This window comes from Pan troglodytes, chromosome 20, assembly GCF_028858775.2.
Source record: "Pan troglodytes isolate AG18354 chromosome 20, NHGRI_mPanTro3-v2.0_pri, whole genome shotgun sequence".
In the NCBI taxonomy this organism is placed as follows: domain Eukaryota; kingdom Metazoa; phylum Chordata; class Mammalia; order Primates; family Hominidae; genus Pan; species Pan troglodytes.
Window position 1 is genome coordinate 38,900,571 of NC_072418.2, and position 20,332 is coordinate 38,920,902.

Here is a 20,332-nt window from a genome sequence, read left to right on the forward strand (position 1 = left end):
AACACCCAAGCTGGAGTGCAGTGGCGCGATCTCGGCTCACAGCAAACTCTGCCACCTGGGTTCAACCCATTCTCTTGCCTCAGCCTCCCAGGTAGCTGGGATTACAGGCACCCCCGCCGCCACACCTGGCTAATTTTTGTATTTTTAGTAGAGACGGGGTTTCTCCATGCTGGCCATGCTGGTGTCGAACTCCTGACCTCAAGTGATCTGCCCGCCTCGGCCTCCCAAAGTGTTGGGATTACAGGCGTGAGCCACCATGCCTGGCCTAATATTCTATATTTTGTTTAATGTTAATTTTGTTCATTGTCTTCTCCCAGTAGCTTTTGAACTCCAATGTGGGCAGGGTATATTTTCTCCTGGTTTGGTTATTGATGTATGTACAAATTGATTAGAGTTTGAGTGAATGAATGAATGAATGAATGAACAGACCAAGACCCTCTGAGGTGAGAATTTGTTGAGGGCATGACTAAGGAGAGACCCTCTTGTGAAGGGCGTTATTACAGTGTTATCTGGGCATGCTCAGTATTAGCAGGCTCCATTGGGAATGGCTTTATGGGGGGCATAAGCATGATCTGGCATTTCCCCCTAAACATTTTCCTAGAAAAAAAAAAATCAAGGCTGGCCCGTAATAAGCAGTAGAAGGGGAAACAAGAAAATGTCCAGTGGGCAGGGGAGGCCAAATCGCAGAAAGCCTCGGGTTATGTCCTAGGCAAGGTATATGAGGCAATGAGAAACGTCCATGGGCGGAGCGTCCTCGGCATTATGTGAGCGGGGTCGGGATCAGGACTGAAAAGGTGAGACTTGGGACTGGGACTTTGAAAAGCTGCTTAAGGAACTGGGCACTGCTCTGAGGCCGTGGGAGAATCCAATTAAGACTATCAGGGGCTGGCGTGGTGGCTCACGCCTGTCATCCCAGCGCTTTGAAAGGAGGCTGAGGAGGGAGTATCTCTTGAGCCCCAGAGATCAAGACCATCCTGGGTAACATAGTGAGACCCCCATGTCTAAAAAAAATTAGCCAGGCGTGATGGCGCACGCCTGTAGTCCCAGCTACTTGGGAGGTATCGCTTGAGCCCAGGAGGTTGAGGCTGCAGTAAGCCACGATTGCAGGACTGCGCTCCAGCCTGGGCGACAGAGTGAGACCCTGTCTCTTAAAAAAATAAAAATAAAAAAGTCAGAAGAATGGACACTGGGAGTGGACGAAAGGGAGGGTCCATTGCTTGGTGTTGGAAGTGTCGGAAGCAAAGCATAAAGAACCTGGGGGCGTGTCTCAGGAGGGCGATGACAGCCAATGAAAAGCAGTCATGGGCGTGGCGCTGTCAAACTTCGAGGGGCGGGACCGAGGACACAGAGCCGGGGCGGAGCCCAAGGTGAAACCAATGAGAAGCCTCCGGGTGGGCGGGGCATCGGCCTAAGGCCAAGGGTGGAGCCAATGAGAAGCAGCGCCGCGTTCCCGCTGCCCCCCCCCGCCCCCGTGGGGCGCGCGCCGGAGCCACGGGCAGCCGTTAGGGGCGGGGTCTGCAGCCGCCCGCGCGCGGCTCGCGCCCTCCCCTTTGTGTCGCCATGGCGGCGGCAGCGGCGACGAGAACGGCGAGCGAGGGGTCGAGCGCGGCCGGGGCCTGAGGAGGCTACGCGACCATGGTGGTGAGGGTCCCACGCGGCCGTCAGCCTGTCCGTCCGGATGTCAGTCTGTCCGTGCGCAGCCCCGCCCCGCGCGCCCCGCCCCCGGCCCCGCCCGATCCCGCGGCCTGTGCTTCAGCCGTGGTCCCTCCCGTCCTGCGGCCCCATCCCGGGTCCCAGCCCGTACCTCGACCCCGCCCCCTAAGCGCGCATCCCCGTCTTCCACGCCCTGGATGGGGTGACAGAGACCTAGGGCCCGGGCTGGGAGGAGGCGGGGCTGGTCCAGGAAGGGACCCGCGCCACCCAAGTGGCCCCTGCAGGGGCCTCCTGAGGCTCCTGGGTCTTTCCCCAGCCCCCATCCCAGCACCTTCCTCGGCATCCTTCTGCCAGCCCTCAGCCCTCCCCGGCGGAGCCCCCTCCTCCTCCCCACAGCCCCTTTCTCATTCCCGAGCCCCACCCCCCACCCGCTCCATCCCCAGCCTGACCCTTTTCTTCTCCTTCTCCCTCATTTTCACCCTATCCCAGTTCCTCTCAATCCCCCCCGCCCAGCATCAGTCTGAGCCTTTGCCTCGTCTCTCCAGCCACTCCTTCCTTACTCCACCCCAACAGGCCAGCACTGTACCTCCCTTGATCCTCGGGTCTGCTCCATCTCCTTGTCCTCATCCCCCTCCCCCACCATTTCCCTCTCCCACCATGCTGCTCCCGCTCATTCGTCCATTCATTCCCTCACTTAGCAGACATTCACTGAGACCGCCTCTGTGCAGGCCCCACGCTCCAGGCACAGAGAGAGTCAGCTCCCATCCTGCCTTGGGGAACCTTATGGGCTGGAGGGGGACAGACCCTGAGGGTGAGACCCTGAGGGTGACTGGGGGTTGCAGGGACATGGAGCAGGGAGATGCTACAGCCCAGTGAATCTGTCTGGCAGCTGGTTAATTTATTCATCAGATTTTACCCAGTCCCTGCTGCGCGACTGGGCTGGCACTGGGGACCCAGAAAAGAATCAGGAACAATCATGTCTGAACACCAACTCAATGCCCAGCTCTATGCTGGGGAGCTTAGTCTGGGGCCCTCCTTCTGGGAGGCCGGTCATAGTCCAATGAGAGAGATGAACTTGTCACCACCAGTGCCATCTCAGAGTGATCAGAGCTGTGAAGGGAGAAGCTCTGGTCAAGGCATGGAACCTGGGATGGGGAAACCTCAGGGGATGGAGAGAGTCCAGAGGAGATGCCAGGCGCAGCCTGAAGGGTCAGGGAGAACTTCCTGGAGGAGGGCACATGTGAGTTGGGACCTGAGGGGTGGGAATGAGGATGAATGTACCCAGGGAAAGGTGGGGCGAGTGTTCCAGGCTGAGGGAACAGCCTTTGCAAAGGCCTAGAAGGAAATGAGAAGAGGGTGCTTTTTTTGGACTCCTAGAAGTTCAAGAGCTCTGAGAGTGGGGGCAATGGGAAGAGATGGGACTGAAGAGGTAAACAGAAATCAGCTCAGGGAAGTCTCGATTATCAGACCAGAGAATTCAGACTTCATCTTGAAGACAACAGGGAGTCATTGAAGGCCCAGGATCTATGGAGAAATAGAGCCAGATTTGTGTTTTCTGAAAACGATCCAGGCTATTGCGGAAAAGCTGGCAGGAGGGGAGAGGCTGGAAGCAGGAAGGCTGATGAGATGGGAGCTGTGATTGTCTAGACAGTGGTAGGAGATCACTGTACTCTGCAGGGGCTACGGAAGGGTTTTCAGCAGGGGGAGAGATGGGACCAGCATGCTCTCCATCCTGTTGCCCCGCCTCACATCTGGCCCCTGCTTCTCCAGTCCCCCACCCCAGACCACACACGAAGAAGCAGTCCTGTCCTCAGCCCAGCCCTCACTTCCCCCGACCTGCCCTCCTGCTTCATGCTCAGGGCGGTGTGTGGAGCGCCCGGGGCTCTGGGCCCGCGCTGCCAGATAACAATGCTCTCCTTGTCTCTTTGCTCCCATCTCTGGGGGCCTCTGATTCTTTCTGCTCTACAGGCACGCAGCACTGACAGCCTGGATGGCCCAGGGGAGGGCTCGGTGCAGCCTCTACCCACTGCTGGGGGGCCCAGTGTGAAGGGGAAGCCTGGGAAGAGGTGAGGGTGAGGGAGGAAAGGGCTCAGCTAGGAGCTGGGGAGACTCAAGGAGCTGCTGGTGACGCATCCCCTGTCTCCCAGGCTCTCAGCTCCTCGAGGCCCCTTCCCACGGCTGGCTGACTGCGCCCATTTCCACTACGAGAACGTTGACTTTGGCCACATTCAGGTATGGGGGCTTTGCATTTGCACCCAGGAGGGAAGACAATATCCTACCCAACCTTGCAACGATATCAGGTGCTTTGCTTCTGAAACCTATCCCTGTGACTGGCTGCTGCACGCGTCTGAGCAGTCAGTAGCAAAAGTTGCAGGAGCCACAGCAGATGGGGAGAGCTGCTCATTCATTCATCCATTTGTTCTTTTATTCATTCAACAACAACTTTTGTTAGGTATCTGCTCTATGTCAGGGACCAGCACATCACCAGGCCCTGTCCTCGGGGAGGTCCAGAAGGGAGACACAAACCCGTCCCTAGATAGTGCCATCCCCAGGAGGTCAGGACTGGGACAAAAGTCCACCTGGGCCTTGCTTTCCCTCTGCAGCTCCTGCTGTCTCCAGACCGTGAAGGGCCCAGCCTCTCTGGAGAGAATGAGCTGGTGTTCGGGGTGCAGGTGACCTGTCAGGTGAGGCCATCCCGCCTCTCATCTAGCCTGAGAGAATGGCCACTGTAGTCCTCAGCTCGGTGTCATGGGGCCCCTGCTCCCTTCTGTCCCTCTGCTCCCACAGGGCCGTTCCTGGCCGGTTCTCCGGAGTTACGATGACTTTCGTTCCCTGGATGCCCACCTCCACCGATGCATATTTGACCGGAGGTTCTCCTGCCTTCCGGAGCTTCCCCCGCCCCCCGAGGGTGCCAGGGCTGCCCAGGTAACCTGCTTGTTGTCTCAGCCCCTGCCTCATGAGTGTGTCCTCATCCACAGTGTGAAATCATCAAGGCAGCGGGATAGAGAAATATTTAAATACTGGTATGGCCCAAGTCCCAACCAATCTGAATGAATGGAGAAGCCTTAGAAACGTAGTAGGCTTCTGCTACATTTAGCTTTGCTAAGTTTTAGGATCATGGGGAGTTCCAGGGGGTCCCATGGGAGGGTCACCATGGTCATACCAACCAGGGTACTCAAGAGCTTGGCCCAGCCTGTTTATTCATTCATATGCCCATATCTCAGTACCTAACAGCTGAGCAGCACCCATGTGTTCGGGATGAACTTCAGCCCAGAGACGAGCTAGGGCAGTGTGGGAGGGCAGTGGGCTCTCTCACGTCCACTCACAGAGGCCCACCCTGACAACCTGCCCCCAGATGCTGGTGCCACTGCTGCTGCAGTACCTGGAGACACTGTCAGGACTGGTGGACAGTAACCTCAACTGCGGGCCTGTGCTCACCTGGATGGAGGTGGGCCTGGGCAGGGGGCTTGGAGGTTCAGAGTGGGTGAGGGGGTGTCTGAGGGGCGAGAAGCAGCCTCGGTGTGTGTGTGGGCATAGAAAAGAAAGGAGCCAGAGTGGAGGAGGCGTTGATATTTTAGTGTCTGTGTGGGCGCATGCCTGTGAGAGAATGTGTGTGAGCATGTGTGTGTGTTAGCAGGTGTTCGGCTTTAAGGATACAAGGGTTTAAATGTATATCAGTTAGAAATGGGTTGGGCTGTAACTCGCAGAACACCTGGCTATGAGTGGCTTAAACCAGAGGGGTTTTTTTTCTTTTTTTGAGATAGAGTTTCACTCCTGTTGCCCAGGCTGGAGTGCAGTGGCACGATCTCGCCCACCGCAACCCCTGCCTCACCGCAACCCCTGCCTCCCAGGTTCAAGTGATTCTTTTGCCTCCGCCTCCTGAGTAGCTGGGATTACAGGCATGTGCCACCACGCCCAGCTAATTTTATATTTTTAGTAGAGACTGGGTTTCTCCATGTTGGTCAGACTGGTCTCAAACTCCTGATCTCAGGTGATCCGCCCACCTCAGCCTCCTAAAGTGTTGGGATTATAGGCATGAGCCACTGTGCCTGGCCTCTGGCTAATTAAAAAAATATGTTTTGTAGAGACAGAGTTTTGCTATGTTGACCAGGCTGGTCTTGAACTCCTGGGGTCAAGTAATTCTCCAGGCTCACCCTCCCAAAGTGCTAGGATTACAGGCGTGTGCCACCACGCCCAGCACAGAGAGATTTTAGATGGCAACCGTGTGGCATCTGCTGCGGAGGATGAAGGTGCAGAGGTGGATGGGGAAGCCTTCAGGTGGGAGAGTCCTGGGACATGTGAGGGGAAATAAAGGGGTTTGTCTTAGAGGTTTCCCCACCCGCAGAGGGTGCCAGGGCTGCATCCCTACAAACAGGAATCTAGGTGTTTGACCAATAGCTCTGAGTGACAGGGGCTCTTGACGGGGGCAGGCAGTGGCCTCACCCAGTGCGGAGGAGCTTGGTATGCCTGTACTAACACCGTCTTCTGACCTGTCCTTGCCACATTCCACCTCTATTTCAGCTGGACAATCATGGCCGGCGACTGCTCCTCAGTGAGGAGGCGTCACTCAATATCCCTGCAGTGGCGGCCGCCCATGTGATCAAACGGTATACAGCCCAGGCGCCAGATGAGCTGTCCTTTGAGGTGAGGCTGTGGGGAAGCAGATTCCAGCTGGGCTCCCCACACCCCCTGCTCCTTCTGACCCTTCTCTTCCCACCCGCCCACTCCCAGGTGGGAGACATTGTCTCGGTGATCGACATGCCACCCACAGAGGATCGGAGCTGGTGGCGGGGCAAGCGAGGCTTCCAGGTGAGTCCAGCTGGGCGCGGACAGGTGGGGCTGGGGTACCTGCCAACTGGGGTGGCCCAGCTACTGACCCTGACCTTCCTCAGGTCGGGTTCTTCCCCAGTGAGTGTGTGGAACTCTTCACAGAGCGGCCAGGTCCGGGCCTGAAGGCGGGTAAGTGCCATGGATGGATGGGAGGTGTGGGGAGGGGTGGGAAGGGGTGGGGCCTCCTGCGTCTTTTGCCTCCCACTCATCCCTTCCACCCCATTTTTCGCCTAGCAGATGCTGATGGCCCCCCATGTGGCATCCCGGCTCCCCAGGGTATCTCGTCTCTGACCTCAGGTAATAGAAATAGGCGGTCAGGTCCCAGCCCCTACCCCGCCAGGCCCCTGGCCATGCTGACCCCACAAGACCTGCCTTTGCCCTTTGCCCCTTGCCCCCACAGCTGTGCCACGGCCTCGTGGGAAGCTGGCCGGCCTGCTCCGCACCTTCATGCGCTCCCGCCCTTCTCGGCAGCGGCTGCGGCAGCGGGGAATCCTGCGACAGAGGGTGTTTGGCTGCGATCTTGGCGAGCACCTCAGCAACTCAGGCCAGGATGGTGAGGCCGGGGCCCACCCACCCCACCCGTCACACCAGGGCTGCGGCCCACCCAGCCCTGACCTTGCTTTCTCCCAGTGCCCCAGGTGCTGCGCTGCTGCTCCGAGTTCATTGAGGCCCACGGGGTGGTGGATGGGATCTACCGGCTCTCAGGCGTGTCTTCCAACATCCAGAGGCTTCGGTGAGGGCCCTTAGCCAACCCTGTCCTTCCACAGGCACTCACCCAGCACCTCCACTCCAGCCCCGTGCTGCGTGCTGGGGACACAGTTACCAGGAGTCAGGAGTGGCAGGATCAAGGCTGGGGTCAGGGACAGCTCTCTTGAGAGTAGAGTTAGCAGTCTAAGCGAGGACTGTCTTCACCGAGCACCTGCCACGTGCCAGGCACTGTTCTAGGCACTGGGGACGCAGCAGTGAGTGAGACAGCCAGAAACCCCTGCCCTCATAGGGCCCATGGGCTAGAGGAAGAGACAAACAGGGGAGGGATAGAGTTCACCAGAAGATGACAGGTACTATGGAGGAAAACAGATTGGGGTAAGGAGGATGGCGACGAAGAGCCAGGAGGGAGGCCTGCAGTTTTGGATGGCAAGGGCAGAGCCACCTCATGCGAGGGCCTGGAGGAGGGGAGGGGCAGGCCATGCAGAGGGAGCAGCAGGGCAAAGGGAACAGCAACAGGAGGCCATGGCCAAGGAGTCCCCGTGCCAGCGCAGGCAAGGCCTTCATGTTAGGGTTTTGGCTTTTACTATAAGTGAAGGGGGAACCGCAGGAGGGCTCTGAGCCAGGGCGGGGTCTAGAGGCGGGGAGGAGCCAGGTGAGATCTCGGCCTGCAGGAGGCTGAGAGGGGAGTGCTTGAAGCCTGCAGGGGGGTGGCCAAGAGGGAGGCAGGAGGTGGCAATGGGTGGGAGATTTTACCACAGGCAGTGGGGCCCCACCAGAGAATTGGGAGTAGCAGGGTGCTGGGATTTTGTCCACATTTTCCAGTGCCCTCTTACAGCCAGGAGAATGGCAGCTGCATGGTAGGAGCCGCTCATGCTCTGGAGTCAGACAGTCTTGGGTAGCTGCAGGCAGAGGCACCTCTGTCTGAGCCTCAGCATCCTCCTCTGTAAATGCGGCACCCTTCTCTTTGCCACACAGGCTTGCTGGGGAGTTCAGTAAGGTTCTGCCTCTGAAGAGCCCAGTGTAGGACCTGGGGAAGAGGGTTCCATCCACCTGCGGGTACTTGGGGGTAGGGGCAAGGGGAGCATGGCCACGTGAGCGAGCCCCTCTGACCTGGATCTTCCTCCTCCTTGACACGGTGGTCTCAGGCACGAGTTTGACAGTGAGAGGATCCCGGAGCTGTCTGGCCCTGCCTTCCTGCAGGACATCCACAGCGTGTCCTCCCTCTGCAAGCTCTACTTCCGAGAGCTTCCGAACCCTCTGCTCACCTACCAGCTCTATGGGAAGTTCAGTGTGAGTAAGGGAGCTGGCGGGACGGAGGGGGCCGGGACGCCTCTGGCCCAGACCTCATCACACCTGCCCACCATCTCAGGAGGCCATGTCAGTGCCTGGGGAGGAGGAGCGTCTGGTGCGGGTGCACGATGTCATCCAGCAGCTGCCCCCGCCACATTACAGGTAAACCAGGAGGGGCAGGGCGGGACTTGGTGGGATTCCAAGGGGGTTGAGGCTCAGGTGTCCCCCTCTGCTCCCACCCCCAGGACCCTGGAGTACCTGCTGAGGCACCTGGCCCGCATGGCGAGACACAGTGCCAACACCAGCATGCATGCCCGCAACCTGGCCATTGTCTGGGCACCCAACCTGCTACGGTGAGCTGCTTGCTCGCCTGCCTGCCCCTCAGGTCTTTCCCCAAAACCACCCCAGGAACCCGCCCAGCTTTTCTTTTGTTTATTCATCGAATACATGTCTATCAAATACCTCCCATGGACCTGGCCCCGTCCCCAGCACTGGGGACCCAGCACTGAGCATGGCCCTGTCCTCCTGGGACTCATGTTCTCATGGAGGAGATGGACCATGAACATCAACAGGAAAAATACAGAATAAAGTCTGATGGTGTTGAGTGCTGAGGAGGAGAGAGGAGGAGGGAAGGGCAGTGTGCAGGGTCAGGGCAGTGTGAAGTTTTTAGCGAGAGTGGCAAGGGAGGCTTTGGCAGGTCTTCTGTGGCCAGCAGCAGAATAAGCCTGGAGGATTTGATGGTGAACGAGACAGGCATGATCTCTCCCCTGCCGGAGTTCACACTCTTCTGGGGGCACAGATACATAAACAAGTAAAACAGGTGGTATGTCAGAGGACGGGCGTAAGATGTACGGAGAAAAATAAACGAGAAAGGCCAGGGGTACAGAGAAGGGAGTGTACAGTTTTGAATAAAGTGGGTGAGGAAGACTGCACTAAGAAGGCAATATTTGAGTCAAGACCTGCAGAGGATGAGGGAGGGCCCCAGGTGCACACATGGGGAGTGACAGGCTGAGGGAACGGCAGGTGCAGACATCTGGGCCTGGGCCGGTGCCTGGTGTGTTGGAGGAGCCCCAGGGAGGCTGGTGTGGCTGGAGCTGAGTGAGTGAGGGGCTGAGGGAGAGGAGATGATGAGGTCAGAGAGGTGACAGGGACCAGACAGAGGGGTGACTCACAGGTCATGGGTCACAGTGAGGACTTTGCTCTTGCCTGGAGCGAGGTGCAGCCAGGGCAGGGCTCTGAGCCAGGCGGGCCCTGATGGAACTCAGGTGGTCTCAGGCTCCCTCTGGCTGCAGGTGGGAGCATACTTTGGGGTGGGGACCGGAAGGAGGCTCTGGGATGTCCAGGCTGGGGGAGATGGAGGCTGGGCCAGATGGGTGGCAGTGGAGGGGGTGACAGATTGATTGTGGGAGTTAAAGAGGGGGGCCCAGGGCAACCCCAAGGTGTTTGGCCAGAGCCACAGGAAGAACCACACTGAGATGGGGAAGGCAGGAGGGGCGGGTCTGGGGGAAGGTTGAGAGCCCAGCGAGGCGTGATCAGTTTGAGGTCAGAGGTGTTGAATAGACAGTCACTGCCCCCCATGGCTCCCCTCATTGCCCTGCCAGAACCTGCTGGCTGGGCTCAAGGCACCCGGCCTCCCTCCCGCTCCTCCCACCCAGGTCCATGGAGCTGGAGTCAGTGGGAATGGGTGGCGCGGCGGCGTTCCGGGAAGTTCGGGTGCAGTCGGTGGTGGTGGAGTTTCTGCTCACCCATGTGGACGTCCTGTTCAGCGACACCTTCACCTCCGCCGGCCTCGACCCTGCAGGTATGCCCTCCCACCCCCTGAGGTCCTGGCTACTGCCCACCACTATCAGGGCTGCAGGGGGAGGGCAGGTGGGCTCCCAGTCCCATCCCCACCCCACTGAAGCTGGGCCTCCCTCCGGCTCCTTGAGGATCCCGCCCCGGCCTCTCCCTCCCCGCGCCCCCCTCCTTCTCATTTCAGCTCCTCCGCTCAGGATTCCCACCTCTTGGCCCGGACGCCGCTCTTCCTTCACCCCTTGTAGCTCCTGGGGGCGCTTGGGGCCATGGGTCCACCTGGGAGGAGGTGGGAGGTCCCCAGACTTGACCCCGCCCCGGCCCCGCCCAGACTCCCCGCCCTGCCCCGGACCCCAGCCCAGTCAGGACTCAGCACGTCGGAGGGCCCTCTGGCCCGAGGTAACTGAAGCCAGAGCCGCTGCCCTCGCTGGCCGCCGGGAGCTGCCTCCTCATCAGCTCGTCCCGCCCCGCCCTCCTCCCACCTGCCTGCTGCCCGCCTGCTCCCGCCTGATCCGCCCCGGCCCCCTGCCTTGCCAGCCCGGGTGGGCATGCTGCGGGGCCGGGGCTTGGGCTGTGGCGCTTGGCTTTGCCTGTGGCCTTGGGCGGCCCCAGAGCTGACAGCTGCCCCCTTTCCACACTCCCCAGGCCGCTGCCTGCTCCCCAGGCCCAAGTCCCTTGCGGGCAGCTGCCCCTCCACCCGCCTGCTGACGCTGGAGGAAGCCCAGGCACGCACCCAGGGCCGGCTGGGGACGCCCACGGAGCCCACAACTCCCAAGGCCCCGGCCTCACCTGCGGAAAGGTGAGTGGGATGCTGGGGGCGGCGAGGGGCAGGTGGAGGCCTGGTTCCTCAGACGGCCTCCTGTTTCTCCCCCAAACCGCAGGAGGAAAGGGGAGAGAGGGGAGAAGCAGCGGAAGCCAGGGGGCAGCAGCTGGAAGACGTTCTTTGCACTGGGCCGGGGCCCCAGTGTCCCTCGAAAGAAGCCCCTGCCCTGGCTGGGGGGCACCCGTGCCCCACCGCAGCCTTCAGGTGAGAGGCTGGGCCATGGGCTGGTGGGTAGCGATGGTCGCTGGAGTGCCCTCCTACCTCTCCCTCTCCTGCAGGCAGCAGACCCGACACCGTCACACTGAGATCTGCCAAGAGCGAGGAGTCTCTGTCATCGCAGGCCAGCGGGGCTGGTGAGCAAGGGGGGCAAGTGGGGGGCGCTACCTGTGCCCATGTGGAGCCGGGAGGAATTGGGGCCCTGGTTTGGCCTCCAAATTTTATACTTCACGTTTGGGGGCCCTGGGGCTTTTGAAAAATTTAACCTGGCCTTTATGTACAATGAGTTGGATACAGTATCACCTTTGGTTCATCACACACTGAACTTAACTTACCCATTGGTCCATGACGGGCCCTTTAAAAGTCTTTATTATTCCTGTTGAACATTTTAAAATAATATCATGGACACCCATGAACCCAGCAGCCAGAACTAGAGCAGCCCCATTCCTTCTCCCCTTCGAGTTCCTCCCCACTGGTGGCATCCTCTCAAATTGCAGACTTCCCTGCCCTTGCTTTCCGGGTTTGATCATACACAGGTGTGTGTGTAAGGATCGTACTGCTCAGTTCTAGCCATTTTGGAAACTTGATTTAAAGGGCGTTGTAAGAAAGGGATGCCGCACTGTATGGGGAGCTTGGCTTTTTCCCCATCGCTACCTCACAGCCCGCCACACTGCTGGGTGCTGCTCTCCGACCTCTGCGGGGGGCTGCTTATCCACCCCACCCAGCCGTGCCTCTGGGGGCTCTTCTGAGCCACCGCGCCATCCTCACACTCCTGGGGTACTGCCCTCCTACATACCCAGGAGCCCAGGTGCTGTCCTGCTGGCTCAGCAGCTGTATGTGAATCTGTTGGTCTCGTGCTCACAGCCTGTGGGGCAGCCACAGGGCCTTCATACTTTGGGCCCGAAGTGTCTTCTTCATGGTCTCCACTGTCAATCTGAACAGCTCTTCCTGGCTTCACAGCTACTGTGGCCCTCTCCAGGAGGCGCCTCTTCATGTCCTTTCCCCAGCTTTCTGTGGGGCTGTGCGCCCTGTTCTCAGGGATGGTCTCACTGACCCCACCCCTCCAGGCCTCCAGAGGCTGCACAGGCTGCGGCGACCCCACTCCAGCAGCGACGCTTTCCCTGTGGGCCCAGCACCTGCTGGCTCCTGCGAGAGCCTGTCCTCGTCCTCCTCCTCCGAGTCCTCCTCCTCTGAGTCCTCCTCTTCATCCTCTGAGTCCTCAGCAGCTGGGCTGGGGGCACTCTCTGGGTCTCCCTCACACCGTACCTCAGCCTGGCTAGATGATGGTGATGAGCTGGACTTCAGCCCACCCCGCTGCCTGGAGGGACTCCGGGGGCTGGACTTTGATCCCTTAACCTTCCGCTGCAGCAGCCCCACCCCAGGGGATCCCGCACCTCCCGCCAGCCCAGCACCCCCCGCCCCTGCCTCTGCCTTCCCACCCAGGGTGACCCCCCAGGCCATCTCGCCCCGGGGGCCCACCAGCCCCGCCTCGCCTGCTGCCCTAGACATCTCAGAGCCCCTGGCTGTATCAGTGCCACCCGCTGTCCTAGAACTGCTGGGGGCTGGGGGAGCACCTGCCTCAGCCACCCCAACACCAGCTCTCAGCCCCGGCCGGAGCCTGCGCCCCCATCTCATACCCCTGCTGCTGCGTGGAGCCGAGGCCCCGCTGACTGACGCCTGCCAGCAGGAGATGTGCAGCAAGCTCCGGGGAGCCCAGGGCCCACTCGGTGAGTCCTCGGCCTACCCCACCCCTGTCCCCGCCAGCTGTCACTGATTCTGAGGGCCTGGCCCCAGCTGAACCCCTCTCCATTCATTTATATAGGTCCTGATATGGAGTCACCACTGCCACCCCCTCCCCTGTCTCTCCTGCGCCCTGGGGGTGCCCCACCCCCGCCCCCTAAGAACCCAGCACGCCTCATGGCCCTGGCCCTGGCTGAGCGGGCTCAGCAGGTGGCCGAGCAACAGAGCCAGCAGGAGTGTGGGGGCACCCCACCTGCTCCCCAATCCCCCTTCCACCGCTCGCTGTCTCTGGAGGTGGGCGAGGAGCCCCTGGGGACCTCAGGGAGTGGGCCACCTCCCAACTCCCTAGCCCACCCGGGTGCCTGGGTCCCGGGACCCCCACCCTACTTACCAAGGCAACAAAGTGATGGAAGCCTGCTGAGGAGCCAGCGGCCCATGGGGACCTCAAGGAGGGGACTCCGAGGCCCTGCCCAGGTCAGTGCCCAGCTCAGGGCAGGTGGCGGGGGCAGGGATGCGCCAGAGGCAGCAGCCCAGTCCCCATGTTCTGTCCCCTCACAGGTTCCTACCCCCGGCTTCTTCTCCCCAGCCCCCAGGGAGTGCCTGCCACCCTTCCTCGGGGTCCCCAAGCCAGGCTTGTACCCCCTGGGCCCCCCATCCTTCCAGCCCAGTTCCCCAGCCCCAGTCTGGAGGAGCTCCCTGGGCCCCCCTGCACCACTCGACAGGGGAGAGAACCTGTACTATGAGATCGGGGCAAGTGAGGGGTCCCCCTATTCTGGCCCCACCCGCTCCTGGAGTCCCTTTCGCTCCATGCCCCCCGACAGGCTCAATGCCTCCTACGGCATGCTTGGCCAATCACCCCCACTCCACAGGTCCCCCGACTTCCTGCTCAGCTACCCACCAGCCCCCTCCTGCTTTCCCCCTGACCACCTTGGCTACTCAGCCCCCCAGCACCCTGCTCGGCGCCCCACACCGCCTGAGCCCCTCTACGTCAACCTAGCTCTAGGGCCCAGGGGTCCCTCACCTGCCTCTTCCTCCTCCTCTTCCCCTCCTGCCCACCCCCGAAGCCGTTCCGATCCAGGTCCCCCAGTCCCCCGCCTTCCCCAGAAACAACGGGCACCCTGGGGGCCCTGTACCCCTCATAGGGTGCCGGGTCCCTGGGGCCCTCCTGAGCCTCTCCTGCTCTACAGGGCAGCCCCGCCAGCCTACGGAAGGGGGGGCGAGCTCCACCGAGGGTCCTTGTACAGAAATGGAGGGCAAAGAGGGGAGGGGGCTGGTCCCCCACCCCCTTACCCCACTCCCAGCTGGTCCCTCCACTCTGAGGGCCAGACCCGAAGCTACTGCTGAGCACCAGCTGGGAGGGGCCGTCCTTCCTTCCCTTCACCCTCACTGGATCTTGGCCCAACCAAATCCCTTGTTTTGTATTTTCTTGAACCCCGACCACTACCCCAGGTTTCTAACTTTGTAACTTGCTTCTGATGTGGGTCCCTAACCTATAATCTCAGCTTCCCTACCCTGGACTGAAGGGTCTGCCCATCCCCCCACCACCCTCCATCCTGGGGGCCCTCGCACAAATCTGGGGTGGGAGGGGCTAGGCTGACCCCATCCTCCTCTCCCTCCAGGAGCCCCCAGCATGTCCTGACCTGTGCACGGGGATGGGGGGACAACTCCTACCCTTCTTTCCCCACATGCCCCACTAAACCATCTGACAACATTAATGAATAAAATGGTGAAAATGTGGCTGCTGAAGTCGTTCTGGGGCCAAACTCAGTGAGTGAAGACAGACAGAGGGGGCACTTTATCATTCTATTTCCTTTTGGGGAGGCACCAAGGCAGGAGTTACTCCTGGGAGCCTCTGAGAGGTGGTATCTGCAGAGAGGGAACCATGGGCACCCTGGGAGTCTAGGTCAGGAGCGGGGCTCAGGCTGGGCTTTTCTCCAAGCTGACATCCTTTTTGTAGCTCTGCTATGATCTCCTCCAGCAGGTCCATCCTGGGGAGCAGTGAGGCACAGGTAGACCTAGGGTTACCTCAGGGATAAAGACCTAGGATTACCTGGGGTCCTCCCATCCAAGGCCTCGGGTCTCACTTCTGCAGGCTGGAGAAGAGACCTCCTCTAGTGAGCTCAGTACCGGGTGCCTGCAGGAGAGAAGGCTGGAGCTGCCACCTGGTAGCCATGGCGCTCCAGCGGGCCTGGGAGGGCAGATGGGGCACAGGCTGAGCTCGGGGTCCTCTGCTTAGCCTGCCCTCGTGGCCTTCCCTGCCAGCAGCCTCCCAGTGTGTGGAAAGCCTCCCTGTGGGTCAGCAGACTGGGGATGGGCTCACAGGGCTGGGGCTTCAGCAGAATAACCCTGTGTGTGCGCTGCAGCAGCCCCTGCAGGGCTGGAATCTTGGCTGAGAGCTTCCTCAAACTGTTCCGCAGAGCTCTGGGTCCCCAGCAGGGAGGCTGAGTCCTAGAGGCTGGAGTTGGAGTGCAGGGAAGGGCCCTGGGGGAAGCAGGGTTGGTTAAGGGTCATAGGTGAGTGAGGGGACAGTTGGGCGACCCTAAAGTTCCCTGGTCAAAGGAGAGGCAGCCAGGGAACTTGGGGTTGGTGACTCCTGGAGGGCGGGCGGAGGGGGTCACAGGTTAGCAGTGGGACAGTTGTGCAGGGCTCTGGGGGTATCTGTACTGTTGAGCTGGGCTCCAGGCAGCAGTGCAGGCTGACCCTGGCTGTGGGGCTGTGGCCAGACCCAGGGCTGCTGCCTAGAGTCAAGCTGCTGCCCAAGCTCCAGGCTGCACCCCTTGGGATCCTGCTGTGGTCTCTGACCTCAGGAGTCTCAGGCCTGCAGAGAAGGATGGCAGAGAGCTGGCATGGGTTGCCCAGGTGTCCCACAGCTCCCTTGGTCCCCCACAGCCCCGTCCTGGCTCCTACCTGGCATGGGATGGGGCCTGGGGACATCACAGGGGCCACAGGCCTGGGTGTGGTCTTGGCTCTGTGAGCCACTTGATGTACAGTTTCTCTGTGGGGACAGACCAGTTGGTCAGCACCTGCCAGCATCCCCTCCTTGCCCTCTAACTTGGTGGGGAACCCTGGGGTGCAGGGGATAGCGTGGTCCACTCCATTGGGGAGCTCACCTCAGGAGCCACGTCCTGTGGACTGGAGGCGGGGTGTGGGGACACAGGCTTGCCTGGGGTCCCATGGCCACCACCCACCCCCTGCTGACCTGCCCTGTACCTGGGCCGTGGCCTCCCGCAGTAGGTATCGGGTACTCTGCAGGCTGCCCCAGCGGTCAGCCGGTGCTAGGCCTAGCCCAGCTCGAATCAGGGCCTGGTAGGGTGCTGGCACCCGGGGCTCCAGGGCCGGACTCTCCCCTGCCTCCAGCTTGGCCTTCACCTCAGGTCCCCCTCTCCCAGCCCAGGGCAGCTCTCCTGCCAGGAAGCACAGTTAGGGACCCAAGCGGGAGGGTGCCTTCATGGGGTGGGGCGCAGCCACTCACTCACCAGTGAAGACCTCCTGGGTCAGGATGCAGAAGCTGTAGAGGTCTGAGGTGGTGGTGGGCATGTCACCGCAGATCAGCTGAAGTGGCAGCCATGGGTATAGTTCAGGGGGCGGGGGAAGCCCTGGGCCTGGGCCTCCCCAGGGGTAGCCCTTCTGCTGCCTGTGGAGCCCAAGGGGCCTGGTGAGCCGACGGCTGCTGGACAGGGACCTGCACCCGCCACCAGACAGGAAAACTGAGACCCCAGGTCACACAGCCCAGCAGTGGTAGGGCCAGCACCTAGCTCCTATGCCACTCACAGTGCCCCTCTCCACCCCCACCTCCTCCCTGGGGTCTACAAGACACCATTGCCCATGGCCACGGAGGCTGGAGAACAGGGAGGAGGGGAGCGTGCAGGCCCGAGTCAAGGGGCAGCAGGCAGGGCAGGCACTCACCTGGGCCGCAGCCAGCACTGGCGTAGGAGGCGCCTGTGCTCCAGGTGGCCCACTTTAGCCAGGCCTGGCTGCACCAGCTACACAGTGTGAGAGCTGAAGCCACTGTGAGCTCGCCAGTGGGCCTGCAGGAACAGCAGGGCCTTTAGCACCTGCTGCAGCAGGGGGCCGGGCGGCAGGCCCAGCACAGTCCCGGGTGCCTCCTCACTTGGTCTCGGTGGGTGCAGCACCCCCTGCAGGGAGCCCAGCCACACAGGCTCAAAGAGAAGGCACAGCCCCGACAGATCTGCAGAGGGACTCAGTGCCATCAGCAGCAACAGGCCAGGGTGGTGCAGCGTGCTGGGCAGGAGGACAGCAGGCCACTCACGAGCAGGCCCCAGCCACACAGGGTGGGAGATGCTCCTGGGCCCAGACTGCCCACCACGTGCCAGGGCAGGCAATCTGCACCTGCCATCAGACAGAGGAAAGACTGATCCCAGGTCACGCAGCCCAGCAGTGGGAGGGCCAGCACCCACCGCCTACCTCATCCTGGTGCCCTCCCCACCCCCACCTCCTCTCAGGCCTACAGGGCATTGCACACACAACTGGTACCCACCCACTTTCCAGTGGGGGGATCGCCCCAGCAGGAGGGCTCCATGCCGGGTGCTGGCCCAGAAGTGAAGATTCTGGCCATGACTACGGCCACACACCCTTGTCTTCCGTGGGAGGGCCAACAGGAGGCCGGGCTGGGGGCTGGCACAGGTACCTGCAGTGCTGAAGGTCAGCCAGTAGCACATCTGTCTGGGTTCCAGGGGCCTTCGGCTGCTGCACAGTCATTTTGTGACCCATCCACAGGAGGCTGGAGAATAGGGGCGGGGCAGTACAGGCCTGAGACGAGGGGGCTTTCCCTGGGAGGGGAGCAGGAGAGCTGGCAAGGGCACAGCGGGGCTCTCCCTTGGCCATGAGGGTGGGGAGCTGCTCTCATAGGTGCAGTCAGGCTCTCCCTGGGCTGCCAGTAGCTCCTTGGGGTCCACAAGGGGGATGCCCGTTACCAGCCCCGGTGGCCACAGGCTACTCAGCTAGGGACAGGCAGGATCATGAGGCACGAAGAAGACAGGGGTGGTTCCCACTCCTACAGCCACTCCTGCTTACCTGACCAAACCCCAAGGCCGGGACTTGGGAGGCTCTCCTGATCTGTGCTAGCCTCAGCGTCCTGGGGTGGGGGCAGGCCGAGGGTAAGTCTGGGGTGGCTGGGAATGGTTGGGCGGGTGGGCTTCAGAATGTGGACGGTTACCTGTCTGCCTGCATCAGCCTCAGGGAGGACAGGGAGCCAGGCGGGCTGTTCCCAAATCTGGCCTGCAACCGGTCCAGAGATGCCATGGGTGGCAACTCACCGTCATGCACGAACGCTGATATGTGGGCCCGGCAGAGCTGCAACAACTCCAGCAACTGGAGGAGGGCACGTAGGGTGAGGCCTGATGGGTGCCGGCCCTGATGCCTCACTCCCACCAGGGCTACTGCTCACCTCCCAGTTCTGCTTGGCCCCACCCTGCTCAGCCCAGTCTTGTGGTGTGCGACCCCGCTGGTCATGCAGTTGCAAGTCACCCCCTGCCTGCAGCAGGGGCACCATCACTAGAGAAGGCGCCTGCAGGCACGGGGGTGCTGCTATCCAGGCAGCGGCTAGAGCAGAACAACGCGGTGGGAGTCGATTAGGGAAGGGACTGAACAGGGACAAAAAGGGGCAGGATGGGGGCCCTGGGGGATGGGAGGAGTCACCATGTCATGGGAGGTGAATATGAGGATGGGAGGGGTCACATGAGGGCAGGATGGGGTCTTTAGGGAATGAGGATCACTACGAGCATGGAGGCACTGGGAGAATGGGAACAGTCACTGGGGAATGAGAAGGGGTTAATTGAGAGAATAAGGAGGGTTACTGGGAGGACAGGATGGTCACCAGGGAATGGAAGAGGCATCGTGAGGGAGAGATGCCTCAGGGGAAGAGAGCCCTAGCTCTCAGGCTTTCTGGGGCTCAAACTTGGGCCCCTGGGGATGGGGGGCATCACTGGCTGGCCAGCCACTGGTTGGGCTTGGCACCAAAGGCCAGCAGGAGCTGCATGGCAGAGCCGTGGCCCAGCAGCGCCGAGAGGAAGAGCGCTGTCTGCCCCTCAGGGTTCTCCCCGTCCACCTGGACACCTAAGGGGCGGGCAGGCTTAGGACGCCCCAGGCCCATACTCCTGGGTTGGAGGCCTGAGGGCCGCTAGGCAAACACCCTTGCCAATTCCCATCCTCCACAGCCCCTCCATGACTGGATGACTATGGACCCCAGGTTCCATCTCTGTGTCCTGGAACCCCTGCCCTCCAGCTGCTGAGGACCATGCCTCGCAATCCACCTCAACACAGTGCTCCCCAAATCATTAAGTCCACAGAGTTGAAACAAGGGGTGACATCTGCCTGCCGTGCAAACATCTATCCCCCAACCCAGGAGGATCAAAATCACACAAAGGTCCCCATGGGCCAGGAGGAAGTGGACTTCAGGGGACTTTGACTTCCAGGAGCCTTGCGCACTGGCCGGGACAGGCGGACTCCACCCAGCTGTGACTCAGTGTGGTACACACAGGTCCCATGAGGCCAGCACTCAGCTCTTCAAGTAAAGCAAACTCTGGATTTTATCAGATCTCTCAAATTTTATTTATTTTAATTTTTAATTTTTTGTAGAGATGGGGTCTCATTATATTGCCCAGGCTGGTCTTGGACTCCTGGGCTCAAGCAGTTCTCCTGCCTTGGTTTCCCAAAGTACTGAGATTACAGGCATGAGCCACCATGCATGGTCTCAATTTTATTTTTGAAGCCTGCATCTAAGGGCTCAATCCAGTTGGCAGCCCCCTCCATGTCCTTACCTCCAGGCCTCCGCCAATCCCCTCCCCAACCAGCTTCCTGCTCAGCTCCCCCTCCCAACCACTCACTCCTGCCCCAAGCCCTGGGTCTCCAAACCCGTCATTCCCCAGTTCCTCTTCCTCCAGCCCCTACCCCAGGTAGAGCAAATGCATGGTATCCTTGTCCTTGCACTCCTGTGTCCTTGGCAGACACGGCTAATTATTCATGCACTGGGCCCAACCCAGCGTGGTCTCTGCCACAAAACCCCTCCAAATGTGGACCTTCAGGAATCTCTGAATACCAGATTTGCGGCATTGCATTTGACTCATTAGCTCACTATCTTTTACAACAGCATCTTAACTGCCTTTCTGCACTCATCCTGCCCCACAGAGGCCTTTTTTTTTTTTTTTTTTTTTTTTGAGACAGAGTCTCAATCTGTTGCCCAGGCTGGAGTGCAATGGCGCAATCTCGGCTCGCTGCAACCTCTGCCTCCCAGGTTCAAGTGATTCTCCTGCCTCAGCCTCC

The 20,332-nt window shown here is 60.6% G+C and overlaps 2 protein-coding genes and 1 long non-coding RNA gene across 21 annotated transcripts; 1 reads left to right on the forward strand and 2 right to left on the reverse strand.

Annotated features, from left to right (window-relative positions):
• Positions 1 to 1,480: 1,480 nt before the first annotated feature.
• Positions 1,481 to 14,788, forward strand: ARHGAP33 (Rho GTPase activating protein 33). 19 transcript variants are annotated; one of them, XR_010153816.1, is made up of 23 exons: positions 1,498 to 1,641; positions 3,622 to 3,719; positions 3,801 to 3,885; positions 4,257 to 4,337; positions 4,441 to 4,578; positions 5,009 to 5,101; positions 6,175 to 6,297; positions 6,385 to 6,462; positions 6,546 to 6,612; positions 6,721 to 6,780; positions 6,884 to 7,036; positions 7,114 to 7,216; positions 8,337 to 8,481; positions 8,561 to 8,643; positions 8,727 to 8,834; positions 10,137 to 10,282; positions 10,460 to 10,814; positions 10,918 to 11,071; positions 11,154 to 11,299; positions 11,374 to 11,448; positions 12,379 to 13,038; positions 13,134 to 13,525; positions 13,610 to 14,788. XR_010153816.1 is itself a non-coding variant. In XM_054673326.2 (22 exons), the coding sequence occupies exons 1-22, from the start codon at positions 1,636 to 1,638 to the stop codon at positions 14,393 to 14,395; spliced, it is 3,783 nt and encodes a 1,260-aa protein (XP_054529301.1). In that variant the 5' UTR covers positions 1,481 to 1,635; the 3' UTR covers positions 14,396 to 14,788. The 19 variants fall into 19 exon arrangements, 15 of the variants coding, with proteins under 15 accessions (XP_054529301.1, XP_063657570.1, XP_054529302.1 ...); XR_010153817.1 differs by having other exon boundaries at positions 14,671 to 14,788; XR_010153814.1 differs by lacking the exon at positions 1,498 to 1,641 and adding an exon at positions 2,500 to 2,893 and having other exon boundaries at positions 6,718 to 6,780.
• A 53-nt stretch (positions 14,789 to 14,841) lies between these two features.
• On the reverse strand, positions 14,842 to 16,758 carry LOC104003359 (uncharacterized). Its single transcript, XR_008540995.2, has 5 exons — positions 16,528 to 16,758; positions 15,959 to 16,046; positions 15,372 to 15,869; positions 15,136 to 15,185; positions 14,842 to 15,039 (listed from the first exon to the last, which is right to left on the reverse strand). It is a non-coding gene; the product is annotated as an uncharacterized LOC104003359 (long non-coding RNA).
• Positions 16,759 to 17,619: 861 nt separating this feature from the next.
• Positions 17,620 to 18,611, reverse strand: LOC134809103 (inactive serine/threonine-protein kinase TEX14-like). Its single transcript, XM_063801507.1, has 4 exons — positions 18,459 to 18,611; positions 18,228 to 18,382; positions 18,086 to 18,146; positions 17,620 to 17,792 (listed from the first exon to the last, which is right to left on the reverse strand). Exons 1-4 carry the CDS (start codon positions 18,561 to 18,563, stop codon positions 17,715 to 17,717), a joined length of 399 nt encoding a protein of 132 aa, XP_063657577.1. The 5' UTR covers positions 18,564 to 18,611; the 3' UTR covers positions 17,620 to 17,714.
• Between the last annotated feature and the right edge of the window lie 1,721 nt (positions 18,612 to 20,332).

Bases quoted from the DNA above. Each gene is read 5' to 3' on its own strand.
- LOC134809103 (XM_063801507.1), bottom strand. From the start codon at position 18,563: ATGGTGCCCCTGCTGCAGGCAGGGGGTGACTTGCAACTGCATGACCAG. The intron at 18,383-18,458 runs GTGAGCAGTAGC...GCCCTCCTCCAG, and splicing joins GGGCCAAGCAGAACTGGGAG to TTGCTGGAGTTGTTGCAGCT. The intron at 18,147-18,227 runs GTAACCGTCCAC...CCCCCACCCCAG, and splicing joins AGGCTGATGCAGGCAGACAG to GACGCTGAGGCTAGCACAGA.
- ARHGAP33 (XM_016935715.4), top strand. From the start codon at position 2,513: ATGCTACAGCCCAGTGAATCTGTCTGGCAGCTGGTTAATTTATTCATC. The intron at 8,835-10,136 runs GTGAGCTGCTTG...CCTCCCACCCAG, and splicing joins TGGGCACCCAACCTGCTACG to GTCCATGGAGCTGGAGTCAG. The intron at 13,039-13,133 runs GTGAGTCCTCGG...TCATTTATATAG, and splicing joins GGGAGCCCAGGGCCCACTCG to GTCCTGATATGGAGTCACCA.